Below are 24,024 nucleotides of genomic sequence, written 5' to 3' on the forward strand. Positions count from 1 at the left end.
GTAAGTGCACCAGATGTGTATTCTCTCTTTTTTCCACGCCGATTAACAAAAGTGGGGAGTACAGCGGTGAAATTCCGAGCTGTTTAGAAAGCATTCGGGAGGTAATTTAATCGAGGAAAAATCGAATACGGACCTGTTCGACACTTTCGCTTTTCCTCTTCCAACGGGACTGGAATCGTTTAGGCAAATCGATTAGACTGTTTGTCCGCCGATATTTACAAGTGGCATTTACAGTTAGAACATTTTATTTTTGGATACATATAAAAATCGGAATATATCATAAGGCGGCGGGGTCGCTGGTAATATTTAATACTTTCTAAAACTAGTCTGCAATCCTCAGTGTAAACTTCCAGTACATTTTTATAGAAATCTGGCCACCATTTTGTATTCTGGCTCCAAAATGTTGATCTCGAATCTAATGGGACACTATTCAAAAATTCATCTTACATTTCTACAGTGTTCATTTCTGAAATAGCTCCGATAAATCAACCGGAGTGCCTATAGTCTTTTAAACTTCCCAGAATCACCCTTTAATCCTCAGACTAAGAATCAAGACGATTTTTATAAATCATCGGGGAGATCGGTTAAAAGGATTTCTGAGAGCTACAGGCGCCTTAAAAACTATCAAAACATTCGAACGAACTGCGGCACAAGACCCTGGCAATCTTTAAACGATTCTAGAACCAGTTTGCAAGCTCCATTTTGTACACGACCAGCGATAAAGTCGCTGTCGCGTTCGGCGAGCACGCGAGCAGTTATCGTGGTCAGGCGAGCACGGGGATCGCGAAAATTCTGTTCCGCTATCGTAGAGAGGTTCCTTCGAAGTGCGCCGGGGAAAGCGTTGTTCGTTGCGTTGTCTCGGAACGTGTGTCGATAGAAGTGTGTATGCGTAATTGGCGGTGTGTTTGCACAGTCTGGCCGTTGCAGCGGCGCGTCGCCGGTTTTCGCGGTTGACAACGCGCCGCGATAACGACGCCGCGAGTCGTTCCAGCACAGTTTTCTCTCTTCCTCTTTTTTCCTCTCTATCTCTCTAATCCGAGCCAGGTGTTAATCAGTCGATAGCCAAGAAAATCGCGTTTCTCGCGCTGGTGATCGGTTACCTTGCGATCGTGCTGCTGTTACTCGGAGATCTTTGCTCCGAGATCTTTACCGCGAACGAATCGCCTCTTCAAGGACGCTTTGTGGCGGGACAGGTACGTGCGATGACACGACGATAGTGTACGATGAGTACGCGCGCGATAGCGCACAAATCTGCAGTCGTGGACTATACCGCCAAGAAGTCTTTCTTCTCGTTTATTATTAAGGACTGCTCGCGAAATTAGCCTACTTTCCCCAGGATCTCGGCGTCTCTCGAGCCCCAAAGAAATCTCGTTAATCTCGCGCAGCATCAGGTGCGTGTTCGACGGAGAAGCGCGACACCGACCAAGTCTCGGCGTCACGCTTTCCCAGATGCCGAAGGAGAGACACCGGAACAATTATGTCGCCGGTAGCGTAACACTAAGCGTCGTCGTGTGGGATCTCTGGCATCGGTTTCAGCGGAACGGTTATCTCGACGAGACCCGGTTGGAACGCGAAGACAAATGTCCGGAGCGCGGCGGCACCCCCGCATTATCTCGGATTAAAATCTGAAATACAGGTCAAACGGTCCGTCGGTGTTCGGTGTTCTTTGGCTGGCCACGTGGCACGGAACGAGCTCTCGGGCTCGTTAACGCACGGTAGCGAAAGGACACGCATCCCCGGGGGCCTCGCTCGCTAGCCAGCCTTATTTTACCTGCGACAGATAACAGACGCGTCTTGCATAATCTCCTCGAACCGGCATCCTTGCCCGGCTGTTTTGAATCCTCGCCAGCACGCGACCGTCCTGGAGCACGACACTGGGACACACCAGGTCGCTGAAGAGCCTCGATCCTTGATCGAGAAGGGGCTGCGAGTGCACGCGAGCTGCGCAATCAATCGGATTTCTGCAATTGTGAACATCATTTTTAAATTGTCAGAGATAAATATCGAGGATCGTACTCGAGGCCAGAGTGGTGTTGAATTACGATTGAATTACATCACGAATTATAATTACAAAGTAATTCAATTACATTGTCTTTAATTATTTTGAAATTCGAAATTCAGTCGGTTCATTTGATTAAATGACAACGTAAACTGTAATTCTGGTCTCTCGTTCAGTTAAATTACCATGGAATTCGTTTTCGCAATTGAAGTACAATTACAAAGCACGGCGTAATTATGAATTATATTCGTAAATTCATATTGTGTGATCGAAAATGAACTTGTTCATTACGTTCGTCTCGGAAAAGAAATATAAATCGTTGAAGGACATAGGGGGACAATATTACTACAGAAAAGTTTGGAGCACGATCAGGGATTGTTCTTGTTCAGATGTAAAGGGGTGGTGGAGAGAGGTGGAACCGTTTCGATATGGTATCGCGACCCCATAAATATTTAATGAAGCTAACCCGAACCCTTCGATCTGACGAGGGTCACGGATTTAATCCTCGAGGGGATAATCGCGGGAATCGGCGTGTTAAGGAACGCGTTTACAGCCGATTAAGCGCGACTACGTTTTCGCGTGCGCGATAATCGCCCGCGAAATTAATAGCGATCGTTTCGAAGAAAAATGTGACGCCCGCGGTCCCATTAATTCGGAGTCACCTGTATACTTTATCCGCGACAACAATGCAACTGTAGAACCTTGGCTTCCAAAATAAATACAAGAAATTTTGTGAGATTTGATTGAAAATGATTTTGAAATGTTAATTTCACGTATTCATTTTGTTAAATCGTGTTTTCGAACAGGCGGTTCATTTCCGCAGAGAGCGTCGTCGAATTTCTCTCTAAGTTTAGCTCGAATTGCATAATACAATTTTTCACCGCGCTCCCAACACCATCCGAAAATAATTCGAGATCAATCTCGGCCTCCGGTGGTTCTTTGATCTTTCGCGCGGAGACAAACGTCAGTTCTTCGACACGAAAATGATGTACACGATCTTCTGCTACAAATCGTGGTTCCTGCAGGAAGCATGAATCTCCTTCCACCAGTGTTTCGCCAGCCCCGTTGACAGAGGAATGAAAAACACCGTGTTCCGAATGTTGCTTTTAGCTTGAACCGAGATAAATTCGAAACCCCGGCTATCTATCCTGAACCGCTTTCTAATAAATTAACGGCAGAACGGAAAAATGTAGACCCTCTCGATTCTCCTCTTACAATCGCACCTTTCAACGCGGTTGAAAATCCTCGTAAATTTTCCCGGCGAACGCCGAAAGCAGTTTCGCGGTTAATTTTCGACGAGTTCGGTGAAAAAAAGGGAATTCCAGCATGGGAGCTGCGCAGCGTGGCGAGCGAAAGTAAAAATCGGGGAAAAATGTTGATGACACCGCAACAGGTTGGTAGCAAATTACGAGTCGAGTGGAACGTGCGAGAGCTTTCCGGCGAAAACGCGGAATAGGTAGAATTTATACGCGGCCGGTGGATGTTGTTAATTATAGATTTGTTAAGAGGAAAAGAATGCGGGCCTGCAACATTGTCGCATGCGAGGAACACGTTTTCAAGCGGCGCAAAGAGCTCGCGCAAATATGCCGCTCCGCACCGTGTGCGAACAACGACGGACAATCGACCGGCTCGACAGTCCGTTCCGTTCACAGACACGTAATGCTGCCATTTGAAGTCAATGCGTCGCCTTCGTTAACCAGCTCCCTTCGTTAGTCCTTTCCCGACGCCATTGCTGCTGCAAATGTTATCTATTACGCTCGCGCGGACGTTCCGCGATGAATTTCTTGCAAATATCCGTAAGTGGCCAAAACTCATGAATCGTTCATTATTTAATGCGAAGGTTATAATGGGTTATCGAAAAGTACCTTTCGGATGTTGATTGAGAATATCTATCAAACGCCATGTTTGTTTCTTATCACTTTCTTATATTTCTAACCGATTAAAGAGCGTTTTAAAGTTATTAAAGTTTATTTTGAGATATGAAATAGCAAAGATGGTAATTTTCTTTTGTCGGCGATCGATGGACATGGCTCGCCTAACGGGTTAAGGAGGTAATTCGAAGGGAGAGGTTGAAGCGGGGATTAATCACTATAGCAGAGTCGCCCACGACCAGACGCAGCGACGCTGACCTTTCGCGAGTTCCCACTTTGTAGACAGCGTCGACCAGAGTTTGAACTTTGCCTCACCTTCAGGTGGCAACTACGGCGAAACCCGAATTCGAGGGTGATCCGAGACTATTCCGGGGTGAAGACGCTTCGCTGCGCTTCTGATTTAGTAGATTCGTAGCCGCGAGGTCGGTGTTGGGGTGTCTAGTAGCTTAGAGAAGCTTACAACGGGGGATGAGGAACGACCAGAAAGCGCAAATGTCTCGGCCCCCCGCATAAATTAACGATTATTCATTCGGACTGCCATCGACTGCACCTTTCTGCGAAAACTTGGATCCTTCGTGAAATTAAAAATTCTCCCTCGAAACCCTTAGGTACATTAGACAGAATGATTAAAGTTCCTCTTGTGTTACTTTTTGTGTCTCGAATATAATTATTAAGAGATTGAAAACCTAATATTCCGAAGTTAACGTGCGACCCTGCCTGATGTTTTCAAAGCAATTAACAACTGTGAAAAGCGATTGCTGGAAATGTTTACCACGATTTTTCCCGGAAAATTTTCTCACGACCATGAACGGATTCTCCGGAACTATTCAGTAGAAAAATTGAAAATAGACTATGATTTACTAAATGATGAATTTTAAGAGTTATTTATGTTTGTTTTCGCATGTTACTTGCACATTTTATACAGCAGCAGACCTCGCCACCAATGCTTGGCCATTTAAGCATCAATAGATTTAGATTCTGTGGATCTTGCTTGAAAACTGGTTATTAACCACTCGATCGCGGTTTAATGACTCGGCAATCCACCGTGGTTGATTCTCGGAACACCTCGAATAGCAAGACTTCAGCTAATTTCAGGGCAGGAGAGCGTTGTTCCGCAGATTTCTGTTAATTTTAGGGTAGCCGAGGAGAAAATGATCCGAACCCTCTAATCAGCTGCAGGATTCGCGTAAAAGTGACCTTCGACTGGTTTCGAAACGCCTAGGCTTGCCTCATACATCAGTGGCCCAAGAATGCGAGTATATTCGGGAATTGTAGCACTTTGGAATGTGTTCAAAGTGTTACTATGATATCAAATAATTACATTTCTGACAGCAGAAAATTTCCTTGATCAGTGGTATAGATCGTAATGTAGCAGATCGTAATCGGTAACAGATTCATTGCTCGGTTCTCACTTTTACTCGTTTCAAAAGGGGTACAAATGTTTCCTCGAACATGGCGAGTCACGCTCTCGTTCACTTGCTTTCGAAACTAGTAGTATAAACATTCTTATCCGACGTTTAATCAATCATCCTCACTATTTATACTGTTAGCACCTCTGGCTACTTATTTCGACATCGAATCTGCAATTTTCATTCGACCGAACCAGTGTGCCAGTGTAAAAGTGCGAATAATCCTTGCTGCAATTTGAAGGTGCTTTTCGATAGACCGACGATTTTATTTCTTCGATGCATGTGTACCATATTCGTGATTGTGCAAAATTTTTTGTTGTAACGATTTCATAAATTCTTTATTGTAGATTCGATTCATAGATTCAAGTAAAACAACCAAATTTATTTCCTACTGTTTTAATCAGTCCGAAAAGTCCATATCAAGAATAGTTTCATCACAATGAATGATTCCAAAAAAGTAAGAACAATTTCTGGAGGATCACAGTCGGTTCCCAGGATATTTGCTGCATCAAAGAACACCGGCATCGTCGAGCAACGACCTCGGAAAGCTCATCAGCCACGCGAATGTCGGCCGAGAGAAAAGGAACGTGCTCGAAAAGGAAAAAAGAAGGGGAGAACGAAAAGAACGAGAGAGAACCGGGAAAAAAGGGGAATAATGCGAGCCATGGCCGTGAACAACTCGAATGATTTTCCACAATGGCATACCGCGGCCGGCCGATACCCGTTCGAAAGGCAATAAATATTTCAGCTAACCACCGCGTGTGTAAGGCGTGCTCCGCAAAAGCGTTCCATTCATACCGCGGCATAACTCCGCCACGATGTATACCGACTCTTTCCGCGTTCCCCTGCCCCCGATGGCCCCCCGGTGGCCCCCACGGTGGCCCCGGCAGCTCGCGTGGCCGCATTGATACATGTACAACCGGACCCCCTCACGGTTTACGAGCTGCTAGCATGATTTATCGCGATCGAGAACCGCCGCGAGGATCATTAGAAGCATCGCATCGCATCGGAACCGCGGGACCCGTCTGTACGATCGACGATCGACGTTTGTACTCCATTGATCCACGTCGTTCGACACGGTCTCGATCGCTGGGACCCCGTTCGATCCATGAATGGATCGAGGGGTGGCCCAACGCAACGACGAGTACTAAATCGTCGATCCGATTCGATCCGGCGAATCGACTGATGATTTGTGAGTTTCGAAGCCTGATCGTGTTTAGAACTGGATTATGAAGAGTATTAGCAATCGTTCATTTTGTTCGGGGTTCAGCTTGCTGGTAAATTAAAGGGTTTTTAATGTTGCTAAAGTTTTTGATTGATAGAAAGAGAATCGGCTTAGATTTATCACTTTGAAAGGGTGATCTTACTTAGAATTCGATTATGAAACGGGATTCAGTCTTTGGCTGTCCATCTTGTTGATAGATTAAAAATGGTTTCGATGTTTTTTCAGTGCGCTTTTAAGTTCTTTGTAATTTGTGACTATAAAAGGATGATAGCGTTTAGAATTTCATTGCACTACAAAAAGGAAGAACGTAAAAAAACCCAAAAAGAAGTAGCAGTAACATTCGAGCAATCGTCACCTTTCCGCGCGAGAGGTTTCCAGGCCTCCCGTGTTTTCCAGACGCCAGACTGGTGGAAGGGTAGTCTCTCGCATGCGTCTGTGTGTCGAGGGGATGGTCCTGGAGGCCGGTTATCTCTCACGGTGTTCCGATTTAATTAAGCACCGTTTCTGCCTGAGCCAGGAACTTTCGATATTAGGCCTGGCCCCGTATCTATCGGGTCGAGCAAGCAAACTCGCCTCGAACTCCCTCGCCCCCCTTTCGCTACCCCCGTACGGTATATAGTATAATACAAACACACAGAGTGGCATGGTGTGTATGGGTGATCTCGTTTCGAAAGTCCGAGAGAGGCAGAGTGTTCAGCAGCGGGGTTGCAGCCAGCCGGCGGCCTTTGTTCACGGCGTCGGATCTGCCGGGCTTTCATCCCCCTACCACCCTACCCTAACCCTCCGTCGGACGCTGAGCGTCGCGACGTCTCTCTCTCTCTCTCACTCTCACTCTTCTCCTCTACGCGGGTTCTCTTTCTCCCTTTCTAGCAAGCCGCCCCTACGTCCATGCGGCTCCGCCGCGGCCTTTGTGCTCTTGTCAACTTGTCAAACTACCCCTACCGTGAGCTTCGCCGAGGCAGCATCCAATACCAACCCCCGAACCAACCGCTTCCAGCCGAATCCTCGCTTCTCACCCCGGCACGGCTACTCCACCCAATTTCCTCCTTTGCTCCTACGCTCAGCCCATCCTCTACTACCCCCTAACCTCCTAGCCGTACCTACTGCTACCTTCCTCCATGGTCTCTGCCAGTTTCTGTCTGTCACGCGACCTCCAACGACAGCAGGCCCCTACACCGGATACGTATTTCCTTCGGGAGACACACGACGACTCGACTCTCCACCCTGTGTTTGATCTTACTTCGATTATCGGATTCGCCTCCTGGCTGAACGCTGTCCTTTCCTTTTGGTCCTGAGGATTTTCCTTTGGAAATTGTTCTGTTGGTTTTTGAAATTGTTTTTCTGCAGACTTATAAAAACTCTGACTGTATCATACATGTTCTCTTTGGAAAGTAACATTTGTTGAATTCTAAAAACATCGACGAGGCAATCGAGAACAAAGAGAAGCAGCGAGCGATGGAACGCGATAGAGAGGGAAAAAACAAGACTGGAAAGGGACGAGGCAGGGAGGGAGGAGAGAGCAGAAATTGCGCGAAAGAAGGAATTCGCGGTCGCGCCGGCCACCTGTACGCTCGGAGACGGTTCCATTTCTGCTCGGCCCGTATGCCGTCGCGCCGTATCGGTATTCGATCTATTTAAAATATCCTCGGCAATATCCTCGACGCAGCTAGATGCCCTGCAGACGATGAAATATTCGACGGGGGCAGGCAAGGTGTTTCCTCTCGATAAACGATAGCGGGCGTTAAAGCGCGGGGGTTCTCGCGCGCGTTCCCCAAGCTCGTTCCGCCGATCCAAGATAATCGACTTCCCCATTCGCTAATTATATCCGCTAATTGTGCGACGTCTGTAGCCTACAGTGCCTTCGCCGCCGCGGCACACCGCGCGGCCAATCGCGAGCACGCAAACGTTCGCGACACGTGTACCAGCTAAACGTTCCCCCTCGTGCCGGACATTTTCGCGATTATCGGCTCGCGATATCGGCGTCGCCCGCGAACACGGCCCGAGCCTCGAACACCACGCGAATTTGCATTCGCCTATTTTTCCACGACCTCTTTTTCTTCGTTGCACTCTTCCGGACGTCGCATTTCCGAGGAACTTAGTTTATTCGCTCAAATATTCCATTTTATCGGTTAAAATGGAATTAAAAAGTATTGTATTTTAACGTCCATCTGTTCGGCGTACAAAGGATTATTTATTTGGAATTTCTGCCGTATCCGTTCGCATCTAATCTTGATGCATAATGCGGCCCATTGATAGCGCTATTATACAGCTTTTATTGCGTGTCAACAAAGCGCAGTGCGACAATGCAAGAAAGATAAGACTGAAATTATGACCGGTCACAGTGGGTGGCGACGTGAAAAAATTACTATGTGGACAGGCATTATCTCAATTTTTTTTTCCTCCGGCATGAAAGTAGATCATCGACGTTACATCCATATTTTATTGGAACGATTTACTAAAATGCAGGAAATTGTTATTTTATATAAATAGTGGAACAATAACCAAAGATTCATGAAAAAGAATTAATTTCGGAGTCAAAAGGGCAGATTCCAAAAATCGAAGCCCTAACTTCAGAGGCCTTCGCGTGCCCTTCCACCCCGTTTTCAGCAGGATCCACCCTCGCAGCTTGAATTCCCATCGGCGTTGGTCCTCCGAATTATCAGCAGCGTAGAATTTTTTGCTCGCGGGGGCTGTCTCGCGCGTTAATTCGGAAAAACGCGTCGCCGGTTCCACCCCCGTAGCCGACGGGCCACAGACGCGACATAAATTAACTCCGGGGGTAATTATTTCAAAGCGGTGGCGGCCGAGGGGAGCGCGAGGAACGGCCGGGGGGTGGGTCTGTTGGAATTTTTGACTCACCTTGTACAAGCTGTCTGTGCGGAGAGCGAAGGAGACATACGGTGAGCGAAACTCTCGAGCCGGGGTGAGCCCGTAACAACGTTCCGGCCGAGCGAGCGAGCCTGCAGCTTGATTTATAGGGTGGCGTCAAAACTTTCCACTCTCCGGCGTGTCTCGACGGTCTTATAGGCAACCCGAGGCAACCCGCGACGAAATAGAGGCTCACCTTTCGTAATTTTCGGCTGGCGGCCCTGTACACGCCGAAAAACGTCCTGGAGCCACCCCCTGCCCCTCGTTGCCCTCTCATTGATTCTTTATCAACTTCTTTGTCTGTTCTCACTGTGATAATTATTAGCAGGAGTTCAATAAAAATCTATTTCTTCCCGTAATAGCTTTTTACGCCTGCAAATAACATAACACTATTTTTCCTACTTTTTCACTGTTTTATATTTCATCCAGCCAATTTCTTCACGTGAATGCATAAAAATCCGCAGTCTAATTATTAGATTGTGCCCAAAATTTGATTTTTGTTGATACGTATAAAGCAAATTCGGAATTCTCTTTCAACCCTCGTCCCTCCATTTCTGTGTTGGTGCGACACCTGGGGAGATGTTATAAGAAGCGACACTCATTATAGCAATAAGAATTACAACAATGTAGCAGGAAAGCTATTGAGTGTCTTACTTCTATTTTTACTGTCGGCCATTCTTCTTCCAACCCTTAGCATGATGGCGGCTGCCCAAAATCATAAGTGAGACAATGGCGGTCAAAAGAGGATTTAAAGGGTCAAGATCCCAGCAACGGTAACGATGAGAAGGTCCCAGTTAACTGAAAGCCGTGGACCCTCTCTAATGAATGCCTCGAGGGTTGTTACCAGTTGCGACGAGTGAACCTTAAGGTTGCGGATACGTATAACGAACGTTACCCTAGTGTTTCAAAAGCACGTATAGGCCACGTCTCATCGGTCAACCACACGTCCATAAATTATTAATTATACGGCCACCCCAACCCTTTCGGCCTGTTGTCCCTCCGGAAAGCAAGTTGCACCATGAATTCAAATTATCCGCTTTATAGCGCCGGATATAGCGTTCGAGCCCTCTTTCCAATATACGTAAACAATTATTAGCTTGCACCTCTCGACGGGAGTGCAAGAGTTCTCTAAAAAAGTCAATTTTTTGGCTCGATTCATTCATTCTGTATTTAACCCTCGTACGCTCTTCATGTGAAAATTGAGCGCTTTTCTGTTTCCAGATACTGTATTATGTTTGATTTCTTTCTAAATGTGTTATAACTTTGTGAATTTGTCTAAAATATCATATTATATCTAAAATAAAAGTCGAAATTTGTAAGAAAAATGTATGTGGCGACCATAAAAATACTATTTATATATGTAGTAACTGCAAGACATAATAAAGAAATTCACGAATTTAATTAACTTTTAATGAAATATCTGTGGTTGTCAGGAAGAACGCCGCATGTCACATGATTTCACTTTCGACTTTCGAGATATTGCCGTTTAAAGTCTTGGTCACTAATGCTTTGCCATAGGATATCGGTTCAATTGCATTATGTTTTTAAGCCTTTCGAATTTATTTTCATAATTTTTTTCTGATAAAAACGTAAATCTTGTACTATAAATCTCAATTGATGCATAAACTGAAATTTTTTGAAATTGTGACATGCGGCGTTTTTCCTGGCAATCACAGATATATTATAATAGATTTCCAATAACCTTAATTGAAGTGGAGAGCGAAAATGGATGAAATATCACCCGAAGATCTTTCGTGTAACTATTTCCGAGGAGCGTACGAGGGTTCAGGTCGCAATCGTAAATATTTTTATAAATGTGTTACATATCGCGAATGTATAAAAGTCCACTTGCGCAAAAAATTTATCTAGTTGATCCTTTTTGTCGCGAATAATCTCGCTTGGTCTTGGACTGAATTCTTTTTTTTAACGCAACAAAGCAGCTTGAAACGGGTCGCCGTTGTTGCTCAATTTCCCTAGCTCGGCGGCAGCAACGAGGTATCTTAATTCCTCTATCTCCGACTTTTAAAGCCCCCTTTAGAAAACTTTCGTTATTCGCCGATGAACTGCGCGATAGCGGGACATTTATTAACGAAGTAGGATCTAGATTTCGAGGAACCTTGTCTCCGACTTTTAACCTCTTCACTCGAGTGAAACTCGCCGTTCTCATGGAATGGCCGACTCGCCGCGTGTGTTTTATATGCACCGGTATGTACGCAATACTGTTGGCCGCGATTACTATCTGGTCTAGCTTTCTTGCGCGACGCGCACCGAGCATCCGCGTGTCTCCGTTACCATTTTTTAACGACCGGTGTGGTCTACAAGGTGTTACTCTTTACGAGCGTGTTCCGCCTCCTTGTTCGCAGCGAATTATGTAAATTAAATGTTTGAACTTCCGAGGCGAGGGCCATCGTCGACGAATCTTAATGCTCGCGCGGACCTACTCCGAAACTTTCTGTAACCTGTTACCTCCTGATTAAACTGATACTCATCGTCAAACGTGTCCACAGAACCTCGAGGAGAAATTACAAAATTCATAAACACCTGTCGGAAGAGTTCTAAGGACATTACGCGTTTATGACAAAAATGTGTCGGCGCAGTTGTCTCACTGCCAACAGGTTTTTACACGACGAGAACAACATTAAGCGGACTTAATTAGCGCGTGAGAACAAGCTGTTTCCTTGATGTACACGTTAAAACCGGCTACAAAAATGACTACAGCGCAGGAACCTAAGCTCCATAAGGTTAGGAGATCAGTGGAACCTCTCCGGAAGGGTCGTTAGCGCTAAAATTGCGCTCGTGCTCCCGATTCCGACAATTCTCGACCTGGAGAAAATGACGTGAAAAGTGGAAACTGGATCGTGCTCTCTCCCAAAGACCATTTCCGAGCAACAGAAATCGTCGTTTCAAAGATTCAGCGACCTTCTACTCGAAACGAGAGCGTGACCAAAAGAGAAAGTTGCCCGCCCGAAATTTCCGGCCTGTAGACAAAAAAGTTCCGCCGAAAAAATGTGAAAGTTAGGCGAAAGACGAACTCGGCAGGCTTTTCAGAGCAGCTTGGGGCAATTCTCGGTGCCGGACACCCTGCTGAGAGGGAGCCACGCAAAATTCGAGCAGCTCATTTGGGTCAACGAGCGAATCCTCCCGGCTTGCCGGTGTGCTTTTCTCTTTGCACGGTTCCTCGACCCTCTGTTTATGGTGTCCGTTCCCTTGTTGGCCGAGCCTGCGCCGGCGAAATCGATCTTCTTCCCACTTTGCTTTGACTTCTGGCGTTTCCGATTCCCTCCTGTGAAAATACGCCATTTATTTCACTGCGGCTCGGGCCTGCTCGTGAAACGCGCCAGCAAATGTTCGAATTATACATTTGTGGCTGGATTCGTTGACTGTGTAATCGTTGTTTAACTCTCTTTCATCCCGTGTGTCGGTTGAACACACTTTTTACTAATTCTGGACTTCTTGTTGGCAGCCAGCCACAAAAGTTCAAATTTCCTTCGGTAACGAATTTTAAAAAGTTGAACAGACGGAGCTTATTGATTTATGTATTAGGTTCTGTTTTTTAGAGCGTCCGAATATTAATTTTAAAATTAGAGAAATGATATCCAGTTAATGTTTCCGACACTCGGAAATTGGTACTACAACTTCCGGAACAATAAAATAGCAGAAGAAATATGGCGAGACCGCGCCGCGACAAGACCGAGCTCGATCATGCGATTTTTCGGAATGACGCGCGCTTAATTCTGTCAATCATTGGCCCGGCGCGATACTGTCCTGTCGAATAAATTAGAGTGACTGATCGAAGGAGGCACATAATTCATGGGATCGGACAGGGTTCGTGCTCGCAATAATTTAAAATCGCGAAATATTTAAAGATGTCAGCGGCGCGTGTCACGGCGCATAATCTACGGATCGTACATTATTCGTTTCGAGAACTCTGCATTTCAGAGACTGACTGGATATCAATGCACACGCAGGTGGGAAGAAAAATAGAGAACAGAGCCGCGCGCCGGTGGAAAGTTAGAGTCTGTCCGATAAGGTTTTCATTGAAAGGACTATATTTACGAAACTCGCTATCGAGCCTCCGGTGGTTCGATTCAACGGGAAACAAAAACGACGGGTTGCTCGTTGGAAAATACGACCGTTGATAATCTCGAATGCGGAATTGAGCCGCGCAGCTGGGCGGGGAACGGAAAACGTAAAAGGGTGAAACGTGGTAACTGACGCCGTAACCGAAGTAAGTTGAAAACGAACAGGAAAAAACGCGTGTTAGAGGGAAAAAAAGGGCCGTGGGTGTAGTAATACATATCGTCGGCCGGTAGAACGTAGCCGGGATTTATCTGCGACGTTCATGGCCGACTATTTCAACCCTCTTCATCCCCTAGGCTCCCTGCTTCTCCCTCCAACCAGAACTTCTACGATACCCGAGGTCCATACGCCTCTGGCCGTATCTCTGTTTATTAAATGCGTTTTCCAGTGGCCATCGGATTCCTCTGAAATAATCAGCAGCAAAAATAATTCTTCGAATCCTCCCGAAGTCGACGATTACGGGACAATTATTTATTTTATGAATTTGAATGCTTTATTCGTATGACGGGAGGCAATATAATATAATTGCTACACGATCGTAAACGTGAAATTGTTAATAATCTGGGTTGCCTTGAGACCGTATGAGACACCCTCCGACGAATCTGGCAACGAGCAGACGATCAATAAGTATATAGTTCACCCCTACATTCATATCTTCGATGCGAGGACTCGGGAAATTCACAAAATTCTTCATCGTATTGTAGATAATTAATAACAGCAAAAATGATGTTGCTAAAATAATTTATACTCGTACTATATGTTCAGTTTTTACACGAGTAGTCCAGATTTATAAAATATCCTGGAACCAGTTGGCGAGCAGTAAAATTAGATCTACTCGCACAACAGATCTCTTATCCTGAGCGATATGCAAAAATGTGTCTAACACCTCCGCAAGATGTTGCGTCCAAGAGGTAAATTAATTTACGAAGTTTATCATCGCGTTACTAAAATATCCCAGAGCACGTCTACACTCTAGCTATTTTATATTTCACCTATACTGTACATACTTCTTGAAATTATTCCTTGAAGAATTGGAGATAAATATTCCTTCAAAAAATGAGGGTAAACATACCTTGAAACATTGAGGATACATATCCTTTGAAAGTAAGTCATTAAAACCTCCGTTAATAAGCTTCCTTCTTGAAATTATTCCTTGAAGAATTGGAGATAACTATTCCATCAAAAAATGAGGGCAACATCCCTTGAAATATTGAGGATAGATATCCTTTGACAGTAAATCGTTAAAACCTCCGTTAATAATCATCCGGAACTAAAACCACGCCAGGAGTAGAAAACAACCAGGAACCAGTTCTTAAACAGTATCCTAATCGAACAGCTCCCTATTGCTGCGGTGTACGTATCTCGACGAGTTGCTCCGTTTGAAATTTTTCTCTCGCCGGGAATGCGAGAAACGCAACCTCCGCAACGTTCTATCTTCCATCTAATCAGCGCAACGAGCGGCTGCACAAAGTCGCGGGATTCCCAATGAATTCCGCGATGTTCGCGAGCAGCGGGACACGAGCATGATCGGGGCCTGGTCCGGCGCAGCGTCTTGCGGTCAGCTGACTCGGTGCAAGGCGATGCGACTGCACCGGTAGGGGGAAATGGAATTACGGATGCACTCCGCGCCGTTCTCTGCACTCCTCTTCGCCGCTCCTCCATTCCGCGGAGAGCGGCATAAGCTATTGGGCGGCCGGCTTTTGAGCGGCCTTGCAAACTGGTTTCCTGCAGGCCGACTCGATTATGCTAATCGCATATGCATGTTAGCATTTGGCTGATCCGCTGCCGTGCCCGTTCGCCGTTCACCGGTCTCCCCGGCTGCGTACGTGCGTGCGTGTTCCCCCCTGTGTGTGCGTCACCAAGACCACCGAGATCTCGGATCCGAGGATACATATAGATCCTTTTCGGAGCAGTCCGCACGAAACCTTGATCGCGGCCACCCTTTAGTGCCGACTCGACCTTCCGCCAGCTGGACACCTAACGCGTAACGGTATCCCTCGTTGATTTCCCTCGACGCAATCCACTTCTCTCCGTTATACCTCTTCTTGTTCTTCTTGTTCTTCCTCCTCTTCTTCTTCTTCTTCGACGACGACGACGACGAGGACACCTCCTGGCTCCTGCAGATACACCAAAGTCTTCCGCTAGTTCAGAAATTTGATACTTGCCTTTTGAATACCGAACACCTGGCATCTTATCTCGGACAACTCCGTTGTGGAATATTCAGCGTGGCCTGGTGAACTCCGTGTCCTGGTTCCTGAGGGACTCCGGCTCTTTGAGGACGCTTGCTCCCCGGATTCTTAAGTGTTTCGCAATTTTATGTGCGTCGGATTACCGTGAGCTTCATGTCCTGCGTTTTGAGGATTTGGCCTGGCAGAAGCTAGCGGAGTCGTTCCCAAAACTGTTACAATGAAGCTTGCAACTTCATGTAATCACAGCGCCCGCTCTAGCGGTTACGTCGCCCCGGACAAAAAGACGCCGCCTCTTAAAAAAAAAATATATTTTTTAAAGAAAGGTACATATTTTTTATTTTCAATAAAAATAAAATCCTTTTATTTAAATTTTAATAAAAGCAAATTTTCTATTAATTGGGCATTTAACACATCAATATTTTTCTCACACTTACAGCCAAAATGGCGCCCTGGACAAATGTCCGGGTTGCCCGCTTCTAGAGGCCCTGGTAGTCAGTATAAAGAACGCGGAGATGTCACTGAAAGTTCAATTTCGACAAATTCTGAGGAGCATTTTTATACTAAACAAAAATTGTCTAACTGTATCGCGATTTTTATTAACTGAAGAACAGCGAGCCCATTAGACCAACGATCATTTCGAGCGGTAAGGGCCGAAGTGGGCACGAATTGCCGTGCATCCCGATTAAACGGGACGAGATAACGGCGAGCCAGTCGCGGTCTTATCGTCGCATCCCTTCATTGCCGCAATGCTTCGCCACCTCGATGGAGCCCATAAATCTGCAAAACCGCGGAGCGCGCAAATAGAACGGAATGCGTTTGCGCGTTCTCGCGACGATGTTATCTGCACGAGAGAGCGTTTCGCGCGTCGTAAACACAGACAAAATCTTTCGTGGAAGGCCGACCTCGAATCGTACCGACAACCTGGAAGTTGGAATCTCTCTCTTCTTCTCTCGTTACCGGAAACGTGGATGACCAACACGTTATCGCCTTTGCTAACCTATTCTGGACCAACTGGTAACACAGTTGCGAATATACATACAGTGGAGTTGTAAACTAGGTGGACCGTGAAGACTGGGAAACTGCTAAAATCAAAGAACTGGAGAGCAGGCAAACACTTGAGATCCGAGGAAGCTGGCCTATAACTGTAAAATCCTCAGAAAAGTATAATCGTTAAACTGCGGATTCTTCTGCCAGCACAATAAAACATAGAGAAACTGGTAATACATTTTCTCTTTTTCAACGAACTCGACTTTCTGTTTCTCCGTGCGTCGCTCCCAGTTAAAGAGGATGGTAGAGGCGAAACGAGCCTGATTTCTGGCGGCGATACACGCGCAGCTGAGCAGCTAATTTGCTACAAATAAAGACGGTTATTAAGTATGAAAAAGCCAGATAATTATTCCATTCGAATTGGTCGAGTGAATTGGGTCGTGGTGTTCGAATCGCCGCACGGAGAGAATTCTCGAGTCGTTAGGCGTCACTCCGTTGCTGAACCGGTCTCCCGTTCGACGCAATCCGGTTATTACAACGTTGGATTTTCAATTAACGACTCGCCGATTAATTCCGTTGAATATAGCTTGCGATTAACCGCTAATTAGATTAACACGATACCGATGTATCCGGGAAAATTGACTATAAATACTCGGCCGGCGATTATGACGAGGATATTAACACTACCTTGTAGAACATAATCGGCCGGTTGTTGCGAAACACGGTCGCCGACATGGGAAATTCCCCGACTCGGCGTTCTTTCAGCTTGTTCGTTAATTGACAGTGATATCATTTATTTCTGAATCTTTTAATCCTGCAAGATAAGCGCTTATTACGATTATATGCATCAGTAAACACGCCTGTAAACAGTTTCTTTTGTACGTACCGGAACTAATTTTTTAAGGGTGATGCTGTTGCAACTGCAGGAATTGTTGGACCGAGCGAACGAAAGGAAAAGGAAGCTGCGGGAATCAGGTCGGAACGCAGGAGTACTGGGTCACAATTTTCTGTTTCTTCGTTTTTTCTCTTTCCGGGACCTCGGTGCCGTAGGTGGCTCGCTCGAGGGTTCCCATTTTACGAGCTCCTTTAGTTTACGAGTGTTTTACGGCGTGCGAACGGCTGGCACGAGCTACGGGCCCCATAAACGTCAAATCCTGCCACCGTTTACGAGCCAACAAATTTTTAGTAGACCAGCCGGCCGCGATATCGTCCCGTTTACATAATCGGGCCATCTCATCTCCGCCATTCGACGGCACTCGAGCTTTCGCGGCCTTTTTCGATTACCTACCGCGCGACGGTTTGTTTCTTGATTACCGTCCATTAGTTTATCGCGAGGAACACGATGGCCGTATGCTAATTTCCGGCCGCCATTTTTATGAGCCCCGTTCAATTCCTTTCAACTCCGATCAGCCTTTTTTCGCATTTTATACGCTTCCGGCTCCTTTAAAATGATTGCATTCCTGCAGTTCATCGATTTTTTAATCGAATGCTGAATATTAAACATATTTGTTTGACTTTACTAAAAATATTGTGCATTCTGTCAAGAATTAATTTGATTATTGTAAATTAGGCTGTCTAGATGTTAATAGAAATCTTATTTTTCTTATTCCATTGCATTTTGCTCTCTTGAAATACAATCGTTCAACGATTTATGTTTACGTGTTTCGTGATCGTAATATAAACATCGCGTGTTAATAACATCGCCCGGCGGAAAATAAAACCGATTATTTTTGTAAACGACAGTCAAGGTAATCTGATAAATCTATAACAATTTGACCGGTCAATTGTTTGCGCAACAGTTCTTTCATATATCATAAATATCGTGGGTTTTCAAATAAATTTGCCTTGTACTGCGGTGATTGAATGTACCACGTTATAAGCTCCGTCCATTTTTATTCCGCGTGGAAAGCTGCAAGCTTTTATTTTAGCTACAAAGGATCAAATTTACAATTTATTATATTTTCGAATTTTGCGAGCGGGGAAAGCGGGCTTTTATTTTAGCTACAAAGGATCAAAATTTATGATCTATTACTTTTTGAAAGTGCTCGATATTTTGCCAGGAGAATTGCAAGCTTTTATTTCAGCTACAAGGGATCGTCGTAAAAAAATGTTCAACTTGCTTTATTTTATTCGAATGAAATATTAGTTCTTTGAATTACTAGGAAATACATTTTTCACAAAAATTTAGGAATAGTGTGAATATTTCTTTATTTTCTGTTTTTTTCGAATGGTTGATTTCATTCGAAATAATAATACTAGTTGTTTGAAAATAATTGTTTTGTGATTTGAAAATTGTAGAATTTGAATTTCTAATTTTTATTAAATAATTATAGAATGCTGGGGTATATATTGATAATTAAATTAAGAGACGGACTCTGGTCTACTGCAGAATATCAGTCTGCTGAAAAGGGACACGATCGTTTCCTCAGGCAGTCGCAGAGGCGAACTAGGAACGAGAGACGAGACAAAGAAATCCCAGGGAGAAGCCATTTTGTTAACTAGAGGCCATCATAGCTGCCTGACGTCACTTCCATATCCAGCTATGGCGTCACGTGACGCTCCACCCTGTTTTCAATCACCTTGGCCCCGAACCCACCCAGCTGTCAGACACGCTCCACCCCGTTTTTTCCACTTCTTTCGGCTATCGCTATCGCCATCTGTCGGCAATAACACCAACTCCTTAGACCTTTAAACGGCTAGTTAGTTTATGTCTTTTCCGATCGGTGTCACCACCAGGCAAAGACCATTTCGCGGCGCGTAGCCTGGAAAAATTTGAATCCTCTCCGAAAGGTCACAACACCCACTGTACCGAACACACAATTCTCTCCTTTCTTCAGACAAATCCTCGATCTACTATTTTCCAGACGGCTTTATCCGACGGAAGTGGCTTTCCGTTAAAAGCCACCGGCGCGTAATTAAATTCCGCTCGAGAGGAAGGGGCAGAAAAACGATTTCAACGGAAAACAATGAAACACAGACGATACCGACAATAGCGAGGCGTGACGTTTTCCAGGTGGAGAACGGTTTATTACACGGATCGTGTAGCAGCGGTCGCTTTTAAGGACTCTGGGCGTATGCGATAGTTAAAATCAGTGGCTTGTTTCGTGTTGGGTTGGTTTCATGGGCGTAACAATACCTTTTGCAGTTAATTGTGCAAGCATTGTCAAGGAACATACACGTGCACCTGATTCCGTTGTAATTTCCGTAATTATTGGAATATTTACATGAAATTTTGCTCAAAATGTTCACGAAGAATGAGACGCTCAATCTCCGTAATCAAACTTTCGCTTCTTCAAGTCACAAAATTCGTACATCCTCTCCTCGTTTAACATCCTCGTTCGGTCTCACAACTTCCGTAATAATTCGCGTATTTAAATGAAATTCTTCTTGAAACGACCACAAAGAATGGTACTTCGAATCTCGCTAATAAAAATATCGGTTTTTCGTGTGTGAGAAGTCTGGTACCTGATAATCGTACCGTATTGTTTCAACCGCGGTCGAACCCCGCGGCACAGGTGAAAGAAAAAGGTAAAAACCTCGAAGGGGAACGGGAAACGAGCCCGTATGGACGGAAGAAGGGTTCCGGTTTGGTTCCGATGGAAGCGAGGCATAAGCCTGTATCTCGATCGGCGGCTTGGAAGGGCTGAATAAATAAGAGGGAACATACGTTCCGCGGGGACAAGGCTGTTTCGAGAGAACGGCGCGGTGCGGCGGGGGGAGAAAGAATACGGTAAAGGCGAGTCCGTAAACCAGGAATTGAGTTAAAATCCTGCGAGAGGTAGAATTTATACCACGATCCTGGGATCGCTCGCGTTCGCGGGAGCGCGCGGGCGCGCGCGTTCTCTCGCACGATGCGGGGGTGGTTGAGAAGGGAGAGTACGAAGAGCGCATGGAATCGCTATCGGCGGCCATTCATCAATCCGGGGAATCAATACGCTGGAATTAATGAAAGCGCCGCGCGAACAGCGAGCTAGCGGCCGGAATGTTAATCGCGATCGTCCCGCGTCCGACCCATTCTCGTGTACAGCAAACTCCCAAGGGCCCCACCTCCGCCCGAACCCTTCAACCTGCCACCCAAACCGCCCCCTTTCGATCCCGTGTACATCCGCCCCCGCACCCTCTTCCCACACGCTGTCTCTTTTCATCCGACAGAGCCAACGCCGACCACCGTGCTGCCCACAATACCGTCGCACCCGTGCATTCTATTCCCTCGTTTCGAGGCCGTGCTTTTTCTTTTAGCCACGCCGATTCCGATCGACGTTCCCTTCTCTCGTGCGTCGCTTTCTGCTAAACATTATTTATTTCAATCTTCATGTCGAGATGATGAACACCAGCTGGTAAAGGTCAATATCGAATACAGTAACAGCTCAATTAACCGGTTTAATACAATAACTTATAATACAGGGTGTGGCCGGACGGATGATACAAGCGAGCAGGGGATGATACTACATGTAAAAATAAATCGATCAAAAGGAACAAACATTTTTTCGTTTGACCCTTCGGTTTCGAGAAAATCGAGTTCAAAGTTCCGCCAGGTTCGTGTGATTTAGTATATGCACAAAGTAGAATTAGTTGATCATGGTCAGACGCGTCAGACGATTCCTATGCAATAGCACGTGTATTCGCTGCATTTTCAAACTCTGAAAACAATTTCAAAATCCGGCTACACTCTGTATACAATAATACAATAATTTATAAAAATCACCCTAGTACATACAGTAGAGCTACAAACGAAACAACAACTAAATCAAATTAATGCAGACATCCTAAACTATTTCCGAAAATTCAGAGAAGAGCCTAAACCTGTTTCGTTCAATTTGAACAGTTCCCAACTTCTCGAAGCCATCGCTACCTTGACGGGGGAAGTTTCACGGCCAATTCCCCATACTCTGGCACGAAACAACCAGCACACAGAGAACTGTACCCTGTCCCAAGTTCTCAGTCGCACAGTTTCGAAGTCGTCGTGTGACAGTCGGTATGTTAGGACGCGATCGATAGATCGGCGCCGGAAGGATCGATGCGGCCGATAAGAGACCGACAGTACTCACCAGTCACGTGATGTCCGTTTCTCCCGCGAGATTCAAAGTAGACCTACTAGACGCAACCTCCCCAACTAATCTATAATTAAATCTCTGAAAACCTCTCTTTGCCGTTTCCTCTCGAGATCGACGCAATTTCTCAGAGTTCCTGCTTGTTCCCAGAACTGGCCTTCGTCAGAAAGACAAAAAGACTCGCGTGTGTTCCTGGTTACGTACTAACGAGACCCGATGGAAACCCCTTTGGAACGCACGACAAAAAAAATTAGTAGGTCGGGGGAGGATGTCGACGAGGCGTTCAGTAGCCGTGCTCCGGACTAATGGACGAGAATTTTTCCAAATTTAACGATCGTTTAGCCCGCCCACACAGAAGACCCGAGGCGAGTTCGGCGTCTGGGCGATGGCCGTCACCGTGACGAGCACGTGTGTACCTCGCCTTCTGTCACTTTTGTCAGAGTCGAACCGAGCTCGGTTCATTCAGTTCGTCGGGCAAAGATCGGCGAACGCGGAGCTTTGATTTCGGTGGTCCGCTGAAGACTGTTCAGAAAACTTTGTTCACCTTCGTGCGACCAGTCTGTTGCTTGCAATCACTTCATGATTTGATGCGTTTGATTAAAAAGCATGACATCATGAAAGAAACGCTGTTGCTCAGTTTAGCATCGGTTGATCGATTGCATGCTACACAATTCGTGATCTCTGTTCGCTATCATACGGCGAGGCTACGGTTAAGTTGACTTGATTGTGTACCAGGTTAAATTGTTCGAAGGTTGCTGACAGGATTTGTATTTTGTGTTTCAGGTGCGGCACAACTTCGTTAGCAGGGTGGACAGAGGAACGGAGCGTGTCTGGAGCGGCTTGGCGCTTTGAACGAAGGTACCACACCGAAGAAGACGTAGAACTCTGATCATCATCTCTTCCCCCCCTCGTGTACAAGTTAAACCCTCCCACCCCTCAAGCCGGCGGCTTGATAACGTACGGTTCTTTAGTGTTCCAGTTGAAACAGGTTCTTTCTTTCTTGGTGAATCGGAAGTGTGATAACGAGAGAGAGAGGAGCGAAAGGGAAATAATTTACTCGCTCTGATCTCCGAATGATACACTAGTGATTCGCAGTGATGGTGGTGTGATAGAAAAATATAGTGCGCGTGTCCTAGAAGCGAGAGAGAGAGTGTGTTTCGATATAAAATCGCTCTGGAAGTGAGTCTATACATAGTATCTGTAAAAAAAAGTCTACATATAGAAACCGTGTGACAGTGTCCGTATTACGACGAAGCAGCATCCCCAGCAACAAAGAGGCAGAAGGAACCCTGAAGAAGAAGAAGAAGAAGAAGAATCGGAAGAGAGTACAAAAGGAAGAAGAGAAAAGGAGTGTGATCCGAGTGTGGGATTGAAGAGTAAAATTATACTGGATCAAGAACAAACAACGGAAAGCGCCCAACAAGACCGAGGTGGCACTAGCAGGTGGGACCGGTGGGACAGTAGCATGAGTTCGTACTTCGCGAATTCATACATCCCGGACCTGCGTAATGGCGGGGTGGAACACCCGCATCAGCATCAGCAGCACTACGGTGCGGCCGTCCAGGTGCCCCAGCAGACGCAGTCGGTGCAGCAGCAGTCTCAGCAAGCCGGGGACCCTTGCGACCCTAGCCTGCTCAGGCAGGCGGTGCCAGGCCACCATTATGGAGCCGCTGGTAGCCAGCAGGACATGCCATACCCGAGGTTTCCGCCGTACAACCGGATGGACATGCGGAACGCGACCTACTACCAGCACCAGCAGGAGCACGGCAGCATCGACGGCATGGGCGCTTACAGGTCGACCTCGCCGAGCCCTGGCATGGGACACATGGGACACACGCCGACTCCGAACGGACATCCGTCCACGCCCATCGTCTACGCGAGCTGCAAGCTCCAGGCGTCCGCGGTCGATCACCAGGGTAGCGTGCTCGACGGACCGGACAGCCCACCGCTCGTCGAGCCGCAGATGCACCATCAGATGCACTCGCAGCATCCTCACATGCAGCCCCAACAGACTCAACACCCCCAGCAACAGCCCCAGCATCAGCACCTCCAGGCGCAACAACAGCACATGATGTACCAACAGCAACAACCCGCGCAAGCGGCCACACAACAGACACAGGCTGGTATGCATCCTCAGCAACAGCAACAAGCACCGCAACATCAAGGGGTTGTTACGTCGCCACTCAGCCAGCAACAGCAGGGCGCTCCTCAGGGCGCTGCCAGCGCCAACCTACCCAGCCCGCTTTACCCGTGGATGAGAAGTCAATTCGGTGAGTTACTCGTTGAAAGATTCACTGGTTTACCCTTAACGCGAAGACTGGCATCCTGGAGCCATTGTAGTTTGG

The 24,024-nt window shown here is 46.3% G+C and overlaps 1 protein-coding gene and 1 long non-coding RNA gene across 10 annotated transcripts in view; both read left to right on the forward strand.

Moving 5' to 3' along the window:
• The window catches only part of Antp (homeotic protein antennapedia), a 176,875-nt gene that overhangs the window by 129,526 nt on the left and 23,325 nt on the right, over positions 1–24,024 (forward strand). For all 9 annotated transcript variants that reach the window (XM_076422354.1, XM_076422349.1, XM_076422347.1 and 6 more), the window contains one exon: positions 22,463–23,949. In XM_076422354.1, coding sequence (XP_076278469.1) covers positions 23,145–23,949 — 805 coding nt within the window. In that variant the 5' untranslated portion in view covers positions 22,463–23,144. The remainder of the gene's footprint in view (positions 1–22,462; positions 23,950–24,024) is intronic.
• On the forward strand, positions 13–22,437 carry LOC143208199 (uncharacterized). Its single transcript, XR_013008868.1, has 2 exons — positions 13–15,964; positions 16,078–22,437. It is a non-coding gene; the product is annotated as an uncharacterized LOC143208199 (long non-coding RNA).

Source organism: Lasioglossum baleicum, chromosome 4 (genome assembly GCF_051020765.1).
Source record: "Lasioglossum baleicum chromosome 4, iyLasBale1, whole genome shotgun sequence".
Classification (NCBI taxonomy): Eukaryota; Metazoa; Arthropoda; class Insecta; order Hymenoptera; family Halictidae; genus Lasioglossum; species Lasioglossum baleicum.